This window comes from Odocoileus virginianus, chromosome 17 (assembly GCF_023699985.2).
Source record: "Odocoileus virginianus isolate 20LAN1187 ecotype Illinois chromosome 17, Ovbor_1.2, whole genome shotgun sequence".
Classification (NCBI taxonomy): Eukaryota; Metazoa; Chordata; class Mammalia; order Artiodactyla; family Cervidae; genus Odocoileus; species Odocoileus virginianus.
Genome location: NC_069690.1, coordinates 25,966,413 through 25,984,551, shown reverse-complemented (window position 1 = coordinate 25,984,551; position 18,139 = coordinate 25,966,413). Strand labels below are relative to the sequence as shown.

Below are 18,139 nucleotides of genomic sequence, written 5' to 3'. Positions count from 1 at the left end.
TTGGCTGTGGCACTCTGGGAGTGATGAGAGTCAGAGAATGAACAATCCTGGACTTTCATGGATCACTACAACTATTCCCACCAGCATTATCTAAAATGATAGCAAATACCTACAACATTCAAAGTGAATTGCAGCCCATTAAGTGGGTCATTAAATCAGTTTAAATGGTCAAGCTACAACTTTTTTTCCATGTTTATGTAAATTATTTATTTATGCATTTATTATTATAGTATAATGACATACAACATCAAATTAGTTTCAGGTGTGTATGTGTGTGTGCGCTCAGTTGCTCAGTTGTGTCTGAGTCTTTGTGACCCCATGGATGGTAGCCTGCCAGGTTCCTCGGTCCATGGGATTATCCTGGCAAGACTACTGGAGTGGGGTGCCATTTCCTCCTCCATTTTTTTTTTTTTTTAAATTTGGCTGCACCGGGTCTGAGTTGCAGCATGCAGGATCTTTTTAGCTGCCACATCTGGGATCCTGAGTTGGGGCCTACGAACTCTTAGTTGCAGCATGTGGGATCCAATTCCCTGAGCAGGGACCAAACCCAGGCCCTCTGCATGGGGAGCATGAAGTCTTAGCTGCTGGATCACCAGGAAAGTCCCTGTCTTACACTTTGTATATATCCCCCATATCCAAGCAACCCACAGAGCTACCCAGGATAAAGCCTGGTTGCTCCCCCGCCCTTCATGTGTGCTTAGTCATATCTGACTCTTTTCGACCCCATGAACTGTAGCCCATCAGGCTCCTCTGTGCATGGGATTCTCCAGTCAAGAATACCAGAGTGGGTTGCCATTTCCTCCTCCAAGGTATCTTCCCAACTCAGCAATTGAACCCGAGTTTGCTGCATTGCAACCAGATGCTTTACCACTGAGCCACCAGGGAAGCCCCTTGGTTGCTGAACTGGGCTTAAACATGGAATAGCTCTTTCTATGTGAAACCCTAGAGAAGCAACTTGCCTTTTCCTTCATCAGACAGTGCTCAAAGTGTTATTTGCTCAGTCATGTCTGACTCTTTGCAACCCCATGGACTGTAGCCTGCCAGGCTCCTCTGTCCATGGAATTCTCCCAGGCAAGAATCCTGGAGTAGGTTGCCATTCCCTTCTTGAGGGGATCTTCCTGACCCAGGGATCAAACCTGGATCTTCAGCATTGCAGGCAGATTCGTTATCTTCTGATCAACAGAGAAGCCCCATTCATCAGATAAGGAGCAGAGTAATGGGCTAGCCTCAATCCAGAGAGATGAGCCTGGATCTTACCCTCAACACACACAGCTTGGTAAACACAGGCCCAGGGGTGGCTTCAAGACTGTTGGTTCAGTCTCTGCCCTGCCTGAACCCCAAGGTCACTTGAAAAAGAAAGGATGAGTGTCTTCTATACGTTTAGATAATGTTGCCCTTCCACACCTTCTCGTCAAGGTGAGGGTCAGCATGAGGAGGGTTGGGAGTTGGAGGGGGAAGAACCCTCGACTCCATGCAGCACTAGTGCTCACAGGGAAACAAGCTGAGGAAGGGTGCGGGGGCAAAGAGCCATTACAACCTTCAACCTCTCCCTGGAACTCAGGCCTCCCTCCAGCATCTCCAGAGAGGAGGAAGGGATTAAGAGCTCCCATCTCCCTTCACCCATACCCAGAGCCTGTCCTGAGGTCTGTGTCCAGTGATTTCCTTCCCCCTCCCAACCAAATCCCAGGGACTCAGCTGCTTGGGTTTCCAACAAGATGCGTCTTTGTAGAGACAGAAACAAGGAAAGAAGGGGGAGGGGAGCAGGGAGTTATTATTTAGTTGGTACAGAGTTTTGGTTTTACAAGAAGAGTTCTGGAGCTGGATGGTTCTGTAACACTGTGAAAAGTCTACTGTCACTAAACAGGACACTTAGAAATGATTACGATGGGGGCTTCCCTGGTGGCCCAGTGGATAAGAGTCTGCCTGCTAATACAGGGGACATGGGTTCGATCCCTATTCCAGGAAGATCCTACATGCTCTGGGGTAACTAAGCCCCTGCACGGAAACTACTGAAGCCCACACAAATAGAGCCCGAACTCTGAAACAAGAGAAGCCAGCGCAATAAGAAGCCTGTGCATTGGAACTAAGGAGTAGCTCCTGCTTGCTAGAACTAGAAAAGTCCTGGCATTACATCGAAGACTCAGCACGACCCAAAATAAATAAATAATAAATCTTAAAAAAAAAAATGGTTAGGATGGGAGACTTCCATGGTGGTTCAATGGTTAAGACAGGTTTGATCTCTAATCAGGGAACTAACATTCTACAAACTATGTGGTGAGGCAAAAAAAAAAAAACAAACATTTAAGATGGTAAATTTTGTTATGTGTATTTTATCACAATCAAACAGGAAAGAAACACAGAAGTTCCTCTGCTAACCGTATCAAGTTCCAACTCCCCAGGAGGACATACAAGGCCTCTCACCTCATGGCACAAGGAGCCTCCCCAGTCTGGTCTCATTCCATCTCAGCCTGCCCTCAGTTCAGTCACATCACACACCCTTCCTTCAATATTTCAAGGATTACACACAAGGCTAATGACATCAACAAAAGCAACATCTCTGGTACATGGAGCACTTTCTTTATGCCACACATCCAACCTATGCGATTCCATCAAACCCTCTCAGCAACCCTGAGTAGGGGTAACCTGCCCATTTTGCAGATGGGGAAACTGAAAAGTAAAGACTAGTCATTTGTTCAAGTTCCTCGCACATCCTAGGAGATCCCTATGAAAGCATTTTATATGTCTGTTTCTCTCCCCAGACCCCTACTCTCCAGGCCAGGACCAAGTCTTATTTAATTCTGGAGTCGCTGTAGACTACCTAACACAGTGTTTGGCATACTGTCGTGTGTGTGTTTGTGTATAGTCGCTAAGTCGTGTCCAACTCTCTTGTGACACCATGGACTGTAGCCCATCAGGCTCCTCTGTCCATGGGATTTCCCAGGCAAGAATACTGGAGTGGGTATTTCCTTCTCCAGGTAATCTTCCAAACCCAGGAATTGAACCCAAGTCTCTTGCACTGTAGGCAGATTCTTTACTGCTGAGCCATCAGGGAAGCCCCTTGGCATACTGTCAGGGGCCAATAAATGTTAGTTGAAAGAAAGAGAGAGATGGAAAGAGAGAAGGGGAGAGAGAGGTAACACACATGGAGAAGTGAGTGAATAGCATAGGTCTGGAGGCTATACCATACGCAGCCAAGCTCCAGAAAGGTTTTTAGGGGTATGAGAGAGGCAGGGGACACTGGACTGGCACTGTAGGTGCCCTTGGTGGGAGCCTGGCAGAGTCTGTGTCAAAGCAGAATCAGTCTTAATGAAAGAGTGTAGACAGCTCTGGATGGTAATCAGGAATCTTGGAATCTAGGGCACACTGAAGAAAGAGAGGTTGGGGGCAGAGTGCCCTGGACAGGATGGGATGGAGGGAGGAGAGAAAAGCCAGCCCTCAGGAGATTCCTCAGGGACCCGGGGCCAAGAAGTTGCCACTCCACACAACCCTTTTGGTGGGGACCCAGGCATGTTCAGGCCCTTTAGCCTCTCACCCCCACTGGCTTGCTCATACATGAGGCACCCCACAGGACTGGTTTCATTATTCAGGTCTCTGCTGAAGTGACACTGCCTCAGAAAGACCTTCCCTGACCACTTGGCTAATGTTGCCTCTACCCGACCACCTCTGATTGACTACAGGATTTTACTTTCTTTATTGAGATAATCACTACCTGAAATGACCTTGCTTATTTGTTTCAGTTCAGTTTATGGCTTGTCTGACCATTCCCCCCCCTCTTTTTTGGGGGTCTCATTTGCAGCATGCAGGATCTTCAATCTTCATCAAGGCATGCGGGATCTTCCTCGCAGTGCACAGGATCTTCAGTTGTGGTATGTGGGCTCTAGTTCTCTGACTAGGGATTGAACCCATGCCCTCTGCTTTGGGAGCACAGGGTCTTAACTGGACCACCAGGGAGGTCCCCGTGTCTATCCTTTTCATCAAAACATTCTCAGGGTCTAGAGCAGTGCCTGGTACACAATAGGTGCTCTATAATTATCAGTTGAATGGACTTATCCCAGTGGCCCAGGCTGACCCTGAGCATTGCCCAGGGACCAGAGTTGAATCTGGACTCCCTGGCCATGCTGAGTATATTCCTGTAAAACACTCTGACTGGAAGGAGACAGTGTAGACCTTGCAAACTTGAGACCGTAAGGATTCAAGGAGGGACCTAGGATGAGTCTTCCAACCCAGAGACTCTCTGGAAGCTTTCTTACACTGGGGTCACTCAGGTCCTGGCTAATCCTTGTAGAAGAGGAACAGCAGGTCCAATGAGTGACTCACCCTGTTGCCTGGGTTACTGGTAGGCAGATCCTGTAACCTAGGAAGCTGGGACACTGGGATCCCCATGGGATCTGGAGATGGGGGATGGGAATGGAGTTTCCCAGGGAGCTGGCAGTGAGGCAGGAGAGTACCCCAAGGAGGAGACGGGGCACGAGGAATCTCCAGGGGTCTGGGGGCTGAGGGCTAGGTCTCCATACATTCTTTGAAGGCAGAGATACTCCTGAATCTGTCTGTTCTTTCCAGGTGGGGCTAGCACAAGCCAGTTCTTGTTTAATGGAGTAAAGACAAATTCTTCTGGGAACGAAGCTAGTGGGCCGAGACGAGGAGAGATAGAGGCGTCTTTCTCCCTCTGCTCGTCCCCCCTTCCAACCCCGGCTTTTTCTTTCTCCCTGCTGCCTCCACCCCTTGTCCCAGAAGGCCACCATCTCTCTGTGACCCGCTCACGCCCCCTGCTGCTCCTGTCTGGGACAGCAGCGGCCTGACTAAAGGACAAGAAAAATCCCATGTCTTCCCTTCCCTCCTGGTTTCTGGGAACCAGCCTCAGAGCAACAAAGCTCAAGTCCCAAGGCAGCGGCTGCTGGAGAGGGAGGTGGGCTCCTGGCTCCCAGAAGGTGACTGGTATTTGGGTGTGTGTCTGTGTTGCTGTTACTGGGGTCTCAGTCTAGGAAGTCATCACTTCCTCAGGAAGCCCTCCCTGATGCCCAGTGTAGGTCAAGGTCACTGGCCCTTGAGCTTTCTCAGTTCTCTGACTGCTCCTTTATGATACTTATCAGAGTTTCCAATTATCCACTCACTTGTTAGTCCTTGATGGATGCCTGCCTCCCCCAAGGGACCACCGCACAGAGAGGACAGGAAGCAGGGGTAGCTTGGCTCCTCGGTATGACTCAGTGCTCAGCACAGTGCCTGGCACATTGCAGACACACCAGAAACATTGGCTGGATAATGAAGGAATGACATTCAAAGGAGGTTCTTAGGTGGGGATTTAATGGGTGGTGTCACTGCCATTGCCTGGGTTCTGAGGACAGCTGTGAGTCCAGATGTTCAGGCTTCTGCTCTGCGCCCGGTCCATGTCCAGACTCTGGCCTTGTGCCCAAAGGCCATCCAAGCAAAAGGAGGCAGAAGCGGCCTCTCCTAGAGGGGGGGAGCATGGAGGGGACATTGGGGGTGGGGGGACCTGGATCCAGAAGCTCCTCCCACTTTTTCAGTTCTCCAACCTAAATATTTGAAAGCACTTCCTCCCACTACCCCCTTATCCTCTCTCTTCTCTTCCCTCCCAGAGGTTTCCTTCCCCTAAAAATGTGCCCCTTCCCAATTCTCCCCCTGCCCTTAGCCGTTTGCCATGATGTGCTAAGAATCTTCAACATCGCTTGTTCTTACCTGGCAAAGCCCCTAGGAAGAGACGCCCCTGCGGCTGGACCCAGAGATCAACGAGGGAGCCAGCGCCCGTGGGAGGCAGAGCAAGGATCTCCTTCTTTGCCCCCTGGCTCACAACAACCCCGGACACAGTCAGCTTCAGCTGAAGAGGGTGCCCCAAGACGAGGGGCAGATCCAGCCCTGGCCCCGACCCAGAAGACAACACCACTTTCTGCAGAGTGTGTGGGAAGGGACATAAGTGGGGGAGGGAAGAACGAACTGCACCTACTCCTGGTAGCCCCATCCCTGGCTGCCTGGATTCTTCCTCTCAGCCACACTATCTATGTCTATCCAGTCTATCTATCTCTGGCCATTCCCACCACCCCAGTCCTGCCTCAGCTCTCCTGTCTTGGCCTTCTATAAGACCATACCCACCCCCAAGAAAATATATAATCTAAGTAAAAGTCATTTGCTTGCTGTGGGCAGCTTTAATATGTGTCTCTGCACCCCTCCACCTCCCAAAGCCTTCATACTATTGACATTTCGGAATTTCCTTTTCTCCCATTGCTCCTAGGCTCCACTGAGTACAGGCAGCATCCCCCGCCTTACTTGATCTTGGAGGTGGATGCTGAGCCAAGAAGGGTTTTCTGGCGTCCCAAGAGCAAGGAGGCGGCCTGAACCTGCTGCCAGCTGGAGTGCCAGGTCCAAGGAGAAGGCCCAGGGCTCTGCATGAGGCCGGGGAATTTCTGGGGGGATAAATGATCCTCCTGAGGTCTTAAGGCTAGGAATTCATGGAGAGAAGGGGCTAGTGGTGGAGGGATATGGACACAGAGCTGGTCATGGAGGGAAAAACAGCCTTTACCTTGGAGACAAAATTCTGCACCAGTCCCTGGAGGGAAGAATATTCCAGGTTGAGACTCTACAGCACAGCTTCTGACACTAGTGGGGACAGACACCGAGGTCTGGGCCTGTTGGTCCAGCCAGTCATCCTGGCGCAGGCAGGCATCCAGGGCAGGGACCAGCTGGAGCCCATGGTGGGAGGGAAGATGCAGAGGATGTTGGAATCAGGATATCTGAGACCCAGTCTCAGCCTCCCCACCCTGTTTATTCCCCTCTAAGACCCAAGCATTTGCTCTCCCCCATGCATCTCTCACCCCATCCCCTCTCCTTGAAATGTGTAGATGCAAATCCCTATGGCCACCTAGCCAGCAATGCTTTATCAGCTTTGGTCACAGTTCCTGACCCTGGGATGCAGTTACCGGCAACCGGAGGTCAGAGGCAGGGAACAACAGTCCTCCCAGTGCAATCCTCATGATGAGCTGGGAATTGTTGGCCAGTTGTCCAAAGACCTGTCTCAGACGCAGCACCTCCACCCCATCCACCCTGAGTAGCAAGGAATCCCCATGGATCTTCACTTCCATCTGCAAGAAGAAAAAGAGAAGAGGAATCAGAGGTCCCTGAAGCCTGCCTCCACCACTTTATTCAGAGGTGATCTAGAATATGCCATACTGAAGATGGCAGAGTGGAAGGACTCAAGATCACCTCCTATCACAATAATCCCAAATCGCAACTAACTGCTGAACAGCCATCAACCAAAACCAAACCAAACCAAACCTGGAACCTAAGAGAGGCAGTCTAGTCTAGAGGCACTCTAGTCTGGCCCAGAAAGAATATGTACTTGAAGGGTGAGCAGCTGGTAACCCCAGCTCACTCTGGACCTGTCACTTACAAACTGACTAAGCCTCAGAATTCCCTTCTGAAAAAAATGTGGACAAGAATAGCAACTTCATAGGGCTTCTGTGTGGATTCAATGTGGTGACAATGGTAGAGGGATGCCTAATAACTTGGTTCCGTTCCCTTCCTCAGACCAGCTCAAGATATGCCTCCCTCATAACCAAATCTGGCTTACCTGGTGCCACCTCCCATCGTCCAGCCGGGGTCCAGCACTCACTGTAAGCTGAGCCCAGTGATTATGAAGCTGGATCTCAGGCCTGCCATCCCGAAGCCCCAGCATAAACCAGTCATTCTTTGGGTTGGTATCACCATAAAAAATGACTCCCTCTGGATCCCAAGTCCGAAACTCAAAAGAGGAGGAGATTCTGGAAGGACATGAAAGGAAGGACTGTGTAGGGGGCGTGCACTTTGAGGGCAGACTTGAGGTTAAGGAAGGAGGAGTTCAGGTAGACAGAAGGACAGAGAGACAGGGAAAAGAGAGGGACTGATGCACTGCTTACAACAGCCAAGACCTGGAAGCAACCTAAAGGTCCATCAACAGAGGAGTGGATAAAGAAGACATGGTATATATATACATGCACATATATATATATACACACACACATATATAACATGGTATCCACACACACACACACACACACACACACACACACAATGGAATATTATTCAGCCATAAAAAGAATGAAACAATGCAACCTGGACGGACCTAGAGATTATCATGCTAAATGAAGTAAATCAGACAGAGAAAGACAAGGCTATCACTTACATGTGGAATTTAAAAACTGATACAAATAAACTTATTTGCAAAACCAAGTCACAGTCATAGAAAACAAATTCGCGCTACCAAAGGGTGAAAGGTGGGGGGATAAATTGGGAGTGTGGGATTAACAGATACAAGCTGTTATATATAAAATAGATAATCGACAAGTCATACTGTATAACACAGGAAACTATATTCAATATCTTATAATAAGCCAAAATACAAAAGAACCCAAAAAAGAATATATACATATAACATGTTTTACAAATATATATAATTGAATCACTTTGCTGTACCCCAAAAATGCAACACTGTAAATCAACTATAATTCAATTAAATAAAACAAAAAGAGGAGCTGATGGAGAGAGGGTGATGTCAGGAGACTAGGTCAAAGAATTAGGTCAATCTCATACTTTGTGATCCTGGTGAGGTTAAAGGTCATAATGGTAACAGGTTCTTGTCCAGGGCCATTGCTGAGGTGCAGAGCAGGAGAGTCTTCAGTTGTCTGTTGAAGAGAAAAGTAAGCCGAAATAAGGACATGCCAGAGACAGATGGAGGGAAAGGCATTGCTACCAGGCCAGAGGAGGAAAGCAAAGAAGAGGGCAAAGCCCCAACGTAGCTCACTGAAACACACGCAGGGCATAGCACCCTGTCCCACTCCTGCACCTGGCTGAGGAGAGTAGGTCTCAGGGCCGGTCTTCCGTGGCTGGGAAGTGGTAGTAACAACAGCAGCAGTAGCCCGTGCCAAATGGCCAGTGGACCTCTGCTCACCATAATCAGCTTCGGTCCTCTTTTAGCCTCCAACGACTCTGGGGCAAATGCGTGGGGGAAGGCAGCCTTCCACATGGTTGTTGGAGGGTTAAAGGTTGCCCTGGGGGAAGAAGGGGGGCAGGAGACAGGGCCACTGACCCTCTGGCCCCTCTGAGGACAAATGGAGTGAGGGACAGAGTTTCTCCACTACCCTCCCCCACTGCTGGGCAAGTTTATGAGCTGGGAGAGGACACCTCACTTGCACTCTCCTTCCTGGGTCCTCCAAGCCTACCTGCAGAGGCTGCCTTGATGACAAACACGAGATCTAGAAACACTCCTGCCGGGTTCCCCAGGTAGCATCTTCCGTAAGGTCTAGAGCTGAGACATGGAATCCCAAACACCAGCTGGGTGGCTGTGGGCGAGGCACCCCACCAGTGTGCTTTAGTGTCCTGTTGCAAAATGTGAAAAATAATACCTACTGGGGTCAATGTGAAGGAGGATGAACGGAGATAATGCAGATTCAAAGCCTGGTATCTGCTCTGAGCTCCTCCCTCGGTGTTTTCCCAGGCCTCTGAGGCTTGCTTCCTAGGGAGGGACTGTCTCCGAGTGTGATTCAGTGGATACTAGGAGCTCTGCCTCCCACCCCCAGTTATCTTACCCGTTTACCACAACGCCTAATCATTTACCAATAGAAACTCATCCCTCTCTCCCTCACCCATTTTAAAATATAAATGCCCCCAGAAGAAGTCACACTTTGAGCCAGTAGGAAAGAGCTGGAGGTCTTGGGGCTCACCCTGAGTCTGGAGTCTGGGTGGGCTGGAATGTGTGAGTTTGAGCGAAGGGAAGAGCAGATAATCACTGCACTCTTCAGTTAAAGAAAGAGGTAACTTTGGAGCCGTGGGGTTTCTCCACTGGAGGCTGGAACACCCAGATAACTCGGACGAGAAAGCCTCCGCAGTACAGCCTTGACCCCTGCCCACGGGCGCGGTCACGGGACTCGGCCACGGTGGGGCAGATTCGGGCGGGGGGGGGGGGCAGGGGCGGGGACATACCCGTTCTGCAAGCTGATTGGCTGGCAGGTGAACGCTGGCGGGGGCCGAAATTAGGGGCGCCCAGACAGTGAGGACCACTTACTATCTCTCTCTCCGCAGTAGCCGGAATAGGGCTTCAGCTTCCCAGCCCCCCGGAGCCCCTACCGCCTCGTTCCCCGCCATTCCCGCTGGTTTCCGGGATCCGAATTTTAGGCCCCTTAAAGGGTCCGAGTTGCTCGTCTCCCCTTCCTGCAGAACGGAAGTGGGGATCCTGGACTTCGGTCCCCGACGTTGGGGAACAGGATGGCTTTCGTGATGATCCGAGAAGCCAAGGAGGGAGATTGTGGAAATATCCTGAGGCTGATTCGGGTGAGGGCTGCCGGCTGAAAACCAGGGTCCCAAGAGGAGGGTCGGAGTGGCTGGGGTGGGGGGCGTGGAGGAGGAGGAAGTGGGAGCAGAGGGAGGAGCGCGCCCTGAGGTCTTGCTGAGGGAGCAGCGAGGCCTTCCTGCCTTCATCTAGCCTCTGCCCCCACGCTGTAGGAACTCGCTGAGTACGAGAAACTCTCAGACCAGGTGAAGATCAGTGAAGAAGGTAGGGACCTAACTCCTGAGTCCTGACAGAGGCTGGGGAGGAAATGAAGGATGGGCTCTCCAGGCAATAACTGCAGGCTGGGCACACACTCAATCCTTCTTTCTCTATCTCTTTATCCCAAACCGGATCTCTGCAGCCCTGAGAGCAGATGGCTTTGGAGAGACTCCTTTCTATCACTGTTTGGTGGCAGAGATTCTTTCTGCACCGGGGGAGCCACAGGGTAAGAATACCCCGACTTTAGAGGTGCCCTCTCCAATCAGCCTCAAAGCTCTCTCCCCCAGGTGCCCAGAGGCCTGATCCTTCTTTTTTTCTCTTGCAGGGCCCTGTGTGGTGGGCTATGGGCTATATTACTTCAGCTACAGTACATGGAAGGGACGAAATATTTATCTAGAAGACATCTATGTGAAGCCAGAATATCGAGGTACTGGGAAGAGGCCAGGATGGGAGAAAAGCAACCCATGAAGGGACCACCATCCCTTGTTTCTTAATCCTAGCTTATGACCTTTGTTGCTCCTCTTCAACTCACACAATCCTTCTTTTTTCTCCCCACATCAGGTCAGGGGATTGGTTCCAAAATAATCAAAAAAGTGGCTGAGGTGAGGAGAGGGATGGCACTAGGAGTTGGGCCCTGGCAAAGCCAAGCTGTATGGGAGGCACCTGGGTTGAATGGAGGGTGAAAAAGTCTTTTCCTTTTTGACCCCAGGAAAGTGAGCAGTGTCTTCTCTCACAGGTGGCTTTGGATAAGGGCTGCTCCCAGTTACGCCTGGCAGTCCTGGACTGGAACAAGAGGGCTATGGACTTGTACAAGGCCCTTGGAGCCCAAGATCTGACGGAAGCTGAGGGCTGGCACTGCTTTCGCTTTGAAGGAGAGGCGATGAGGGAGTTGGCAGGAAAGTGATGCCACCCCTGGGGGATCACTGATTCAACTTCTCCATCCCCACCAATTGAACACTCCTTAGAGACTGTCTCCACTGACCACAGCCTCCCTGAAGGAAGGGAAGGAGGGTCAGAGGCGAATATTCCCAGATAGAAAGAGCAGAAGTGAGGAAGAGGCAGGCCTTCCCACCTCCTTATTAAGCATGAAAAATAAATGAGAATTCCTCCTGTATGTTGATGTGGTGTTGGGTAGAAGAATTGAGGATTCCATAAGCTTCACCTCCCCTCCCTCAGCATTCTGGTCAGTGGATGTTGCTCCTGGGGGTAAAAGTGGGCCTTAGATGACTTCTGGTCTTCCCTGATAGCTCAGTGGTAAAGAACTCGCCTGCCAATGCAGGAGAGCATGTTCAATCCCTGGGTGGGGAAGATCCCCTGGAGGAGGAAGTGGCCACCCACTCCAGCTTTCTTGCCTGGGAAATCTCATGGATAGAGGAGCCTAGCAGTCTACAGTCCATGGGTTCACAAAAGAGTCAGACACAACTCAGTGACTAAACAACAAGACGACTTTTACCCTCAATAGACTGGAGTACTGACTCTGGCCTGTGGTATATAGAAAAAGAAGAGACGGGATCAGCTTGCACATCAGGCTTGTTGGTCAAGTTTGGGATTTGGACAAATGCCTGCCACATCTGGCCTGCCTTATGGAATTTAAGACTGAGCCAGGCCCACCAACTCAATAGATGGAGCACGCTGCCACCTGGTGGCTGCATTTCAGGGACACTAGGAAAGACTACTTTGCCCCAACTTTAAAAAAAATCCACCGGCTAGGGAGTGCTTTTTCTTTTTCAAAAGTCACAAAGTCTTTATTTTTAGTTTAGTAAAACTAAAATAAATCTTTAGAACCCATGGAGACAAGAAGGGAAACAGACTCATTTCCCACTTTCATACTATTTTATTACAAGTCATGCAGGTTTGCTGTAGAGAAGTTTGAAGGGACCTATAAAAATAGAGAAGCAAAAGGCAATGGAGAAAAGGAAAGATATACCCATTTGAATGCAGAGTTCCAAAGAATAGTAAGGAGAGATAAGAAAGCCTTCCTCAGTGATCAGTGCAAAGCAATAGAGGAAAACAATAGAATGGGAAAGGCTAGAGATCTCTTCAAGAAAATTAGAAATACCAAGGGAACTTTTCATGCAAAGATGGGCACAATAAAAGACAGAAATGGTATGAACCTAACAGAAACAGAAGATATTAAGAAGAGGTGGCAAGAGTACCCAGAACTATACAAAAAAAGTATAGTTTTGTATACTTACTTTTCTGTAAGTAAGTAAGTATAATTATGATGGTGTGATCACTCACCTAGAGCCAGACATCCTGGAATGCAAAGTCAAGGGGGCCTTGGGAAGCATCACTATGAACAAAGCTAGTGGAGGTGATGGAATTCCAGTTGAGCCATTTCAAATCCTAAAAGATGTTGCTGTGAAAGTGCTGCACTCAATATTCCAGCAAATTTGGAAAACTCGGCAGTGGCCATAGGGCTGGAAAAGATCAGTTTTCATTCCAGTCCCAAAGAAAGGCAATGCCAAAGAATATTCAAACTACTGCACAATTGCACTCATCTCACACGCTAGTAAAGTAATGCTCAAAATTCTCCAAGCCACGCTTCAACAGTACATGAACTGTGAACTTCCAGATGTTCAAACTGGTTTTAGAAAAGGCAGAGGAACCAGAGATCAAATTGCCAACATCCACTGGATCATCGAAAAAGCAAGAGAATTCCAGAAAAACATCTATTTCTGATTTATAGACTATGCCAAAGCCTTTGACTGTGTGGATCACAGTAAACTGTGGAAAATTCTTAAAGAGATGGGAATACCAGACCACCTGACCTGCCTCTTGAGAAATCTGTATGTAGATCAAGAAGCAACAGTTAGAAATGGATGTAGAAAAACAGACTGGTTTCAAATCTGGAAAGGAGTATGTCAAGGTTGCATATTGTCACCTTGCTTATTTAACTTATATGCAGAATACATCATGAGAAATGCTGGGCTGGATGAAGCACAAGCTGGAATCGAGATTGCTAGGAGAAATAATCAATAACCTCAGAGATGCAGATGACACCACCCTTATGGCAGAAAGTGAAGAAGAACTAAAGAGCCTCTTGATGAAAGTGAAAGAGGAGAGTGAAAAAGTTGGCTTAAAACTCAACATTCAGAAAACTAACATCATGAAAAAAAAAGAAAACTAAGGTCATGGCATCTGGTCCCATCACTTCATGGCAAATAGATGGGGAAGCAGTGGAAACAGTGAGAGACTTTATATTTTGGGGCTCCAAAATCATTGCAGATGGTGACTGCAGCCTTGAAATTAAAAGACGCTTGCCCCTTGGAAGAAAAGTTATGACCAACACATGAAAAAGCAGAGATATTACTTTGCCAACAAAGGTCCGTCTAGTCAAAGCTATGGTTTTTCCAGTAATCATGTATGGATGTGAGAGTTGGACCATAAAGAATGCTGAGCACCTAAGAATTGAAGCTTTTGAACTGTGGTGTTGGAGAAGACTCTTGAAAGTCCCTTGGACTGCAAGGAGATCCAACCAGTCCATCCTGAAGGAAATCAGTCCTGAATATTCATTGGAAGAACTGATGCTGAAGCTGAAACTCCAATACTTTGGCCACCTGATATGAAGAGCTGACTCGTTGGAAAAGACCCTGAGGCTGGGAAAGATTGAAGTCAGGAGGAGAAGGGGATGATAGAGGATGAGATGGTTGGATGGCATCACCGACTCAATGGACATGAGTTTGAGTAAACTCCGGGAGTTTGTAATGGACAGCGAGGCCTGGCGTGCTGCAGTCCATGGGGTTGCAAAGAGTCGGACGCGACTGAGTGACTGAACTGAACTGAACTGATAAAAATAGAATCCATAGCATACTTATATCACTACTCTTAACCCTTTGGTATCAATTCCTTAGACTTTTTTCAATGGATATGTATACATATAAACATACATATAATTAGTTAAGTGTGTGTGGTTTTACTGGATCATACTCTTTTGCAAACATTTTTCATTTAACAAACCAGAAACATCTTCCCATGCTATTAAACACATCATCACTTTCAATGGTGACTTATTATTCCTTTTGTTGAATAACCATTTGTTAAATGGTCATGACTTAGACACTGAACAAGGACAAGCAGGTGACATAAATGTGTAAATTGTAAGAAATAGGATCTATGGCATCTAGAGAGTTGAAGTGTTGTGCTGGGCTAAGTCACTTCAGTTGTGTCCGATTCCCTGCGACCCTATGGACTGTAGCTCACTAGGCTCCTCTGTCCATGGCATTCTCCAAGCAAGAACACTGGAGTAGCTTACCACTTCCTTCTCCAGGGAATCTTCCCAACCAAGGAATCAAACTCAAGTCTCCTGCATTGGCAGGTAGATTCTTTACCACTGAGCCACCAGGGAAGCTCCATATGTAACACACAGTAATGTTAATTATATTTATCATGCCATATATTACATGCCTATTGAATTTTTATTTTTTTGCTTTTATGTTTTTAATTTCTAAGAGCTTTCTTTTGTTCCCTGCATTTTAAGAATGTTCTGTTTTTGTTTCATGGGTAAATGTTCTTTTCTTGTCTGAGAATATTCATAGGTTTTTAAAATAGTGTTTTCAAAATAAAATAAAATAGTGTTTTCTTCCTTGCATAGCCTTTATTTCCTCTATGCTTTTTTTTTTCTTTCTCTATTTGTTTAGCCTTTGTCTTTCGTTTAAAGACTTTCCTCAAATGTCTGGTAATCCTCAGCTGTCTGCTCGTATTTAAGATCTGTACACTGAGGTACTGATCGGCAACTGTGATTGTGTCTGTATAGGAGGTAGAGAGACATGTGGACTTCGAACTTTTACTACAGGGTGATTCATGAGGCCGTTGCCTTGAGGAACCCCTAATGTCAGAACCCTTAGGTCTTTTTCCTTGTCTGATCAGATTTCCCAGAAAAGATGCTTCCAAACTCCTGCCTGGAGGGTATAAATCTGGTTGTACACAGAGCTGGGTGAAGAGGGAGTCTGGGACAAGTCTCAACATTCAATCTGTAAACTTTCATTTAATCCCCATTTTTAGTATCTCTCTAGCTATCTATCAATCTATCCATCTTTCTATCTTCCTCCCAAACTCTTTATGTATTTAGAAGTCCTAAGGCAGCACTTCCCTGGTGGTCCAGTGGTTAAGACTCCATGCTTCCACTGCAGGGGCAGCGGGTTCAATCCCTGGCTAGGAACTAAGATCCCACATACTACATGGTATAGCAAAAAAAAAAAAAAAAAAAATCCTAAGGCAGGCTGTGGTATTCTGTTAACATGTCTTGCACATCTTGTATAGTCCAGCTAAAATAATATCACCTAAAGGCAAGTCTGCTGAAAATCCAGTCACAGTTCCCACTGCTCTCAGCACAAAGTCCAAACCTCTTGCCAGTCCCTCCAGGCTCTGGCCCAAACCTCCATCATCTGAAACATTATTCCAGCCTTGTGTCCTCTTCAAGTCAGTTCTGTCCATATTAGACTCCTTCCAGTCCCTCAGATGCACTGTACTCTCCCCTCTGGGCCTTCTGCCATGCCATTCCCCCATCTGAAATGCTGTCCCCTGTTTTCCAACTCTCATCCTTGGCCATTCTGAACAATGACAGGAGCAGATGAAAAAGAGTACAAGTCAAATCTGAGAGGACTGATGCTGCCAGATGCTTGGAAGTTATGATGGTGCCATTTCCAAAACAAAATTCTGCCACTCCTGTGGCTTCAGGATCCAAAACCAAACTTTTTAGTCTGACAGCTAGCCCTCCTGATAATCTGTCCCACTTAATTTCTCTGATTCTCCCTCTCTACTCCTTATCAGAATCACTGCGCTGCGTGCTAAGTCACTCAGCCATGTCCGACTCTTTGCGACCTGGGAACCTTAGCCAACCAGGCTCCTCTGTCCATGGGGATTCTCCTGGCAAGAATACTGGAGTGGGTTACCATTTCCTCCTCCAGGGGATCTTTTCAACCCAGGGATCAAACCTGTGTCTCTAAAGTCTCCTGTGTTAGCAGGCAGGCTCTACCACTAGCGCCACCTGGGAAGCCCCATCAGAATCACTGCTGACAGTCTAATCAGTTTAGCATTTCTGCCACCTTAGTTACTGATGTTCTGTCTCAGGCACTCTTGAACGCACCTCTTCTTTTGCCAGCCCTTCATTTGCTTTTTTATTTTGTAATTTTTTGCGGCACTGTGTGGCACATAGCATCTTAATTCCCGGACCAGGCATTTAACTGGTGCCCCCTTAGGACTTCTCTGGTTGTCCAGTGGTTAAGATACTGAACTTACAATGCAGAAATGCAGGGCACAGAAGTTTGATCCTTGGTCTGGGAACTAAGATCCCACATGCTGTGTGGTGCAGCCCAAAAAATAAGTAACTGGTGCCCCCTGTGGTGGAAATGCAGAGTCCTAACCACTGGACCACCAGGGAATTCCCTGCCAGTTCTTTAAATACTGTTGTAGTTGAGAGTTCTATCATGGACCCAATTCATTTCTAAGTCACTTTTCTCTAGACATCTAATTTTCTCTTGTAGTTTTCACTATGTCTAATGTGCTGATGGAATTCCCTCATAGCTCAGTCAGTAAAGAATCTGCCTGCAATGCAGGAGACCCAGGTTCAATTCCTGGGTGGGAAAGATCCCCTGAAGAAGGAAATGGCAACTCACTCTCATATTCTTGCCTGGAGAATCCCATGGACAGAGGAGCCTGGTGGGCTACAGTTCATGGGATGGCAAGAGTCGGACACAATGACTAAACCACCAATATGATGATAATTCTCACATTTACCACTCTAACCCAGGCCCGTCTTGGGCTACGTCCATCAACCTACAGGACATTGGTTCCTTTGGTTATTACTTGCTATGCCAGGAACTGTGCTAAGTACTGGGTATACAATACTGGGGTCAAACAGACACGTGGAACCCAGTCTCTGATATCACAGGGTTTACTTATAGTGTGATGGCAGAAGACAAACACTGGAGAAATGATGAAAATTACAACTATGATGAGTACCATAAAAGTATACGATGCTTTAGCAGCATGAGGTAGAAGACCTAACCTAGTGTGAGCATAATGGAAGGCTAAAGAAATTATTTTTAATTTTCATACTGAGTGAAGTAAGTCAGACAGAGGAGAAATATCATATGACGTCCCTTATATGTGGACTGTAAAAAGAAATGATACCAATGAAGTTACAAAAGAGAGACTCAGACTTAGAGAATGAACTTATGGTTGCGGGGGGAAGGATATGGGGAAGGGATAGTTAGGGAGTTGGGGATGGACATGTACGACATGTGCTTTATGCTCAGTTGTATCTGACTCTCTGTGACCCCATGGACTGTAGCCCGCCAGGCTCCTCTGTCCCTGGGATTCTCCAGGCAAGAATACCAGAGTGGGTTACCATTCTCATCTCCAGGGGATCTTCCCCATCCAGGGATTGAACCAGTGTCTTCTGCGGCTCCTGCATTGCAGGCAGACCCTTTACCGCTGAGCCACTGCACTTACACTACTGCTTAAAATCGTTCAGTGACTCTCTAGTATTGATAAAGTGAAGGTCATTCTCCTTAACCTGATTTATAAGTGCTTCACAGTTTAGCTTCCCTACTTCAAGCCAAATGCTATTTGAACTAGTTGTGGTTCCCCAAAGGACATGTTTTG

At 47.7% G+C, this 18,139-nt stretch overlaps 2 protein-coding genes across 3 annotated transcripts; one reads left to right on the top strand and one right to left on the bottom strand.

Annotated features, from left to right (window-relative positions):
- Nucleotides 1-5,280: 5,280 nt before the first annotated feature.
- Nucleotides 5,281-10,180, bottom strand: SHBG (sex hormone binding globulin). Of its 2 annotated transcripts, none has more exons than XM_070479015.1 (10): nt 10,049-10,180; nt 9,207-9,363; nt 8,831-9,035; nt 8,578-8,669; nt 7,580-7,769; nt 6,930-7,091; nt 6,533-6,692; nt 6,280-6,416; nt 5,695-5,902; nt 5,281-5,448 (listed from the first exon to the last, which is right to left on the bottom strand). In XM_070479015.1, exons 2-10 carry the CDS (start codon nt 9,272-9,274, stop codon nt 5,300-5,302), a joined length of 1,371 nt encoding a protein of 456 aa, XP_070335116.1. In that variant the 5' UTR covers nt 9,275-9,363; nt 10,049-10,180; the 3' UTR covers nt 5,281-5,299. The 2 variants fall into 2 exon arrangements, with proteins under 2 accessions (XP_070335116.1, XP_020724779.1); XM_020869120.2 differs by lacking the exon at nt 10,049-10,180 and adding an exon at nt 9,708-9,909.
- On the top strand, nt 10,159-15,122 carry SAT2 (spermidine/spermine N1-acetyltransferase family member 2). Its single transcript, XM_020869123.2, has 6 exons — nt 10,159-10,314; nt 10,486-10,537; nt 10,674-10,757; nt 10,857-10,958; nt 11,093-11,133; nt 11,268-15,122. The coding sequence occupies exons 1-6, from the start codon at nt 10,249-10,251 to the stop codon at nt 11,433-11,435; spliced, it is 513 nt and encodes a 170-aa protein (XP_020724782.1). The 5' UTR covers nt 10,159-10,248; the 3' UTR covers nt 11,436-15,122.
- Nucleotides 15,123-18,139: the final 3,017 nt, after the last annotated feature.

Coding starts and splice junctions, on each gene's coding strand:
- SAT2 (XM_020869123.2), top strand. CDS start 10,249: ATGGCTTTCGTGATGATCCGAGAAGCCAAGGAGGGAGATTGTGGAAAT. Junction 10,315..10,485: donor ATATCCTGAGGCTGATTCGG/GTGAGGGCTGCC, acceptor CCCACGCTGTAG/GAACTCGCTGAGTACGAGAA. Junction 11,134..11,267: donor TAATCAAAAAAGTGGCTGAG/GTGAGGAGAGGG, acceptor CTTCTCTCACAG/GTGGCTTTGGATAAGGGCTG.
- SHBG (XM_070479015.1), bottom strand. CDS start 9,274: ATGCTACCTGGGGAACCCGGCAGGAGTGTTTCTAGATCTCGTGTTTGT. Junction 6,693..6,929: donor CCTCTGACCTCCGGTTGCCG/GTAACTGCATCC, acceptor CATGGGCTCCAG/CTGGTCCCTGCCCTGGATGC. Junction 5,903..6,279: donor GCATCCACCTCCAAGATCAA/GTAAGGCGGGGG, acceptor CACACTCTGCAG/AAAGTGGTGTTGTCTTCTGG.